Raw genomic sequence first — 2647 nt, 5'->3', positions numbered from 1 at the left:
ATAAAGCATAAAGAATTCCAGCAAACACTTTATCAAAGCGCGTGCAATGAAAATAAAGATAGTAACCGTTATATCTAAACTATTAAAGGATGATTGGCATATGATGACGAAACGCCAGGGTTTGACTTCATTGACTGAATCAAGGCACCATAGGAAGCGTGGCCTTCACGCTCTTCGGTGTTCAATTTATAATATAACGTACACGTAATAATAATTAAGGAAAAGAATCAAAGACATAATCAAAATTTCGTAATTTAAAAGAGAGAAAAAAAAAAAAAGAAGGTAAAAGAGAGTGAGAAACCACAAAGATTCAAGATTCAACCAACGAATAATTATATGCCCACAAAGCAAGATATCCATCCGGTTAGCAAAATAAAAGATCACGTTTGACAATCATCATAATTACCTTATTTTAATTGTGGCATCAAAGATCAAACACCCACAAATATTTTTTTTACCATTTTTAAAGTTTAAAAGTTTAAATTACTTGTTTTGTTTTTTTTGCTTGTTTAGAAATCCATTTATGTTATTTCCAAAAAAAAGAAATCCATTTATGTATTGATTAAGGGATTAACTTTTTTGTATTATAGAAAATAATACACATAAAAGTGTGTACACTCATATTTTTTTTTTTTTATCTGCACATGGCCTCATATGATCTCTACATACTTTTATGTATACGTAGAAAATAAAATTATCTCTTATAATATGAGAAATATTAATCACATTGATTAATTAATTAAATTTAGAAATTAATTTTTTTCATATTGTACGATACAAAATTATCTCATACACACATAAAATGATATAAGACCCATATTTTCTTTTTTTCTCTTCTATTCACATAGCTCCACGTGGATCTCACATTCTTTTATGTATTTTTACGTGTATAAGATATAAAATTATCTCATATGAATAACATTAATCCTTAAATATATATGATTTCAAGCATTTTTCAATTAGCCCCAACCAACACTCCCTCCTAACAAATGCACTGTCACTCTCTCTTTCTCTCTCCATTTTCCTCTAAATTCTCAATCAGATCTCTTTTTTCAGCTCACACTTAGCTTACACACAACACACACACACACACACACACACGAATGCTGCTGCCCAATAAAACAATCACCACAATAATAGCAACATAAACGCGAAAACGGCGTCGTAATGAGGTGCAAGAAACACATACCAGACCTTAGCAGCACCGTCGGCGTCTGCGCCACCTGTCTCCGGGAGCGCCTCATAGCCCTCATCGCCGCCCAGACGCAAGCCCAAGCCCAATTAACGCGAGTTATCTCACGCGCCTCCGATGAATGTTCCATAAACTCTGACTCCAACCCTCCGCCACCGCTAATCTTCCCTCGTTCTGTCTCGCCTTACGTCTCTCGCCGGAAATCTGACTACGCCGCCGCGTGGCACGGCTCCAGCGACAGCCGTGATCGGCTGTTCTACAGCACTCCACAACTCGGTCCAACCTTCTACGGTGGCGATTGCGCCGCGAATTCCGCGTGCAACGCTAGGCCATTCAAGAAGCGTTTGAGCAAGTTCTGGAATTTCTCGAACCTCTTCAGGTCCAGATCAGAGAAGTTCCAATCCGATCCATCGTGCGAACAATCATCATCATCATCATCGCCTTCGTGGTTCTCAACGTTTTTCCCTGATCGCCGGAAGAATCGGGATCGGGTAAAAATGACGGAGGATTCCACCGTCAGAGCACCTCGGCGACACCGGCAAACGGATCGGGGAATGTCACCGGTGAGAACCGAGGATTTCGCCGATGAATGTGATCAGTCTCAGTATGGCAGTGGCTACTTGTCGGAGCTTTCTCCTTGGTGGCGGAGAACGCCGTCGGCTACGGCGCCTTCGGCACGGCGCTCGCGGTTAGGTCATAAGAAGAGCGTGTCAGGGTCGGGTATGGGTTTTTGCCTGAGTCCTCTGGTTCGGGCCAGTCCGAACTGTAGGTTGAACCACAAGGGATTTCCGCCGGAGATGGCTGCGGCGGTGGAGATTAGGGCGGCGGCGAAGCCCCACCTCTCGGCAGCGGCGTCGTTTTGCGCAAACCGGTCCAGGAAGCTTGCGGATTTTGGACGAGTCAACCAGAACCGTTGATATTGTTTACTTTTTACACGATACGGTGATTTTAATTTTTATTCTCTTTTCGTTTGCGGCTTTGTGCACATTCTTAATTTCTTTTTACCAAAGAAAAAACAATTTTTTTTTTTTTTTCCTGGGGGTTGCGTTGAATTCTCTTTGTACACATTCATCAGATGGAACAGAAAGTTTCGCTTTTTTTTTTTTTTTTTTTTTTTTGCATTTTTATTTTTATAGATATAATTGAGGTTGATGTGATTTTGCAATTACATATTTGTCGTTGATTTCTTTGTCAACTCAGTTGCTCTTGCTTTACATTTGCTTGATTAAGACTATTTACATTTTTTATTATATATTCACCTTCTAAGGTGCTTTTAATTTTTAACTTATCTTAAGTTGATTGTATATAAATAAATATGAATATAACTAATTTAATTCTGACTTGAGATAAAAGTATTCAATTAAAAGTAGTTTATGAAATTGTTATATACTTATATTCACCTTCTAAGGTGCTTTTAATAATTAATTTTTAACTTAAGTTGATTGTATACAAATA

At 38.5% G+C, this 2647-nt stretch overlaps 1 protein-coding gene across 1 annotated transcript; it reads left to right on the top strand.

The window, feature by feature from the left end:
* Window positions 1-751: 751 nt before the first annotated feature.
* On the top strand, window positions 752-2289 carry LOC133311517 (uncharacterized). Its single transcript, XM_061512573.1, has one exon. The coding sequence runs from the start codon at window positions 1168-1170 to the stop codon at window positions 2107-2109; it is 942 nt and encodes a 313-aa protein (XP_061368557.1). The 5' UTR covers window positions 752-1167; the 3' UTR covers window positions 2110-2289.
* Window positions 2290-2647: the final 358 nt, after the last annotated feature.

Source organism: Gastrolobium bilobum, unplaced genomic scaffold (assembly GCF_033153095.1).
Source record: "Gastrolobium bilobum isolate Gb01-03AN ecotype WA unplaced genomic scaffold, APGP_CSIRO_Gbil_v1 utg1846, whole genome shotgun sequence".
Lineage (NCBI taxonomy): Eukaryota > Viridiplantae > Streptophyta > Magnoliopsida > Fabales > Fabaceae > Gastrolobium > Gastrolobium bilobum.
The sequence above is the reverse complement of the archived record's forward strand: the minus strand, read 5'-3'. Positions and strand labels throughout refer to the sequence as shown.

Coding starts and splice junctions, on each gene's coding strand:
- LOC133311517 (XM_061512573.1), top strand. CDS start 1,168: ATGAGGTGCAAGAAACACATACCAGACCTTAGCAGCACCGTCGGCGTC.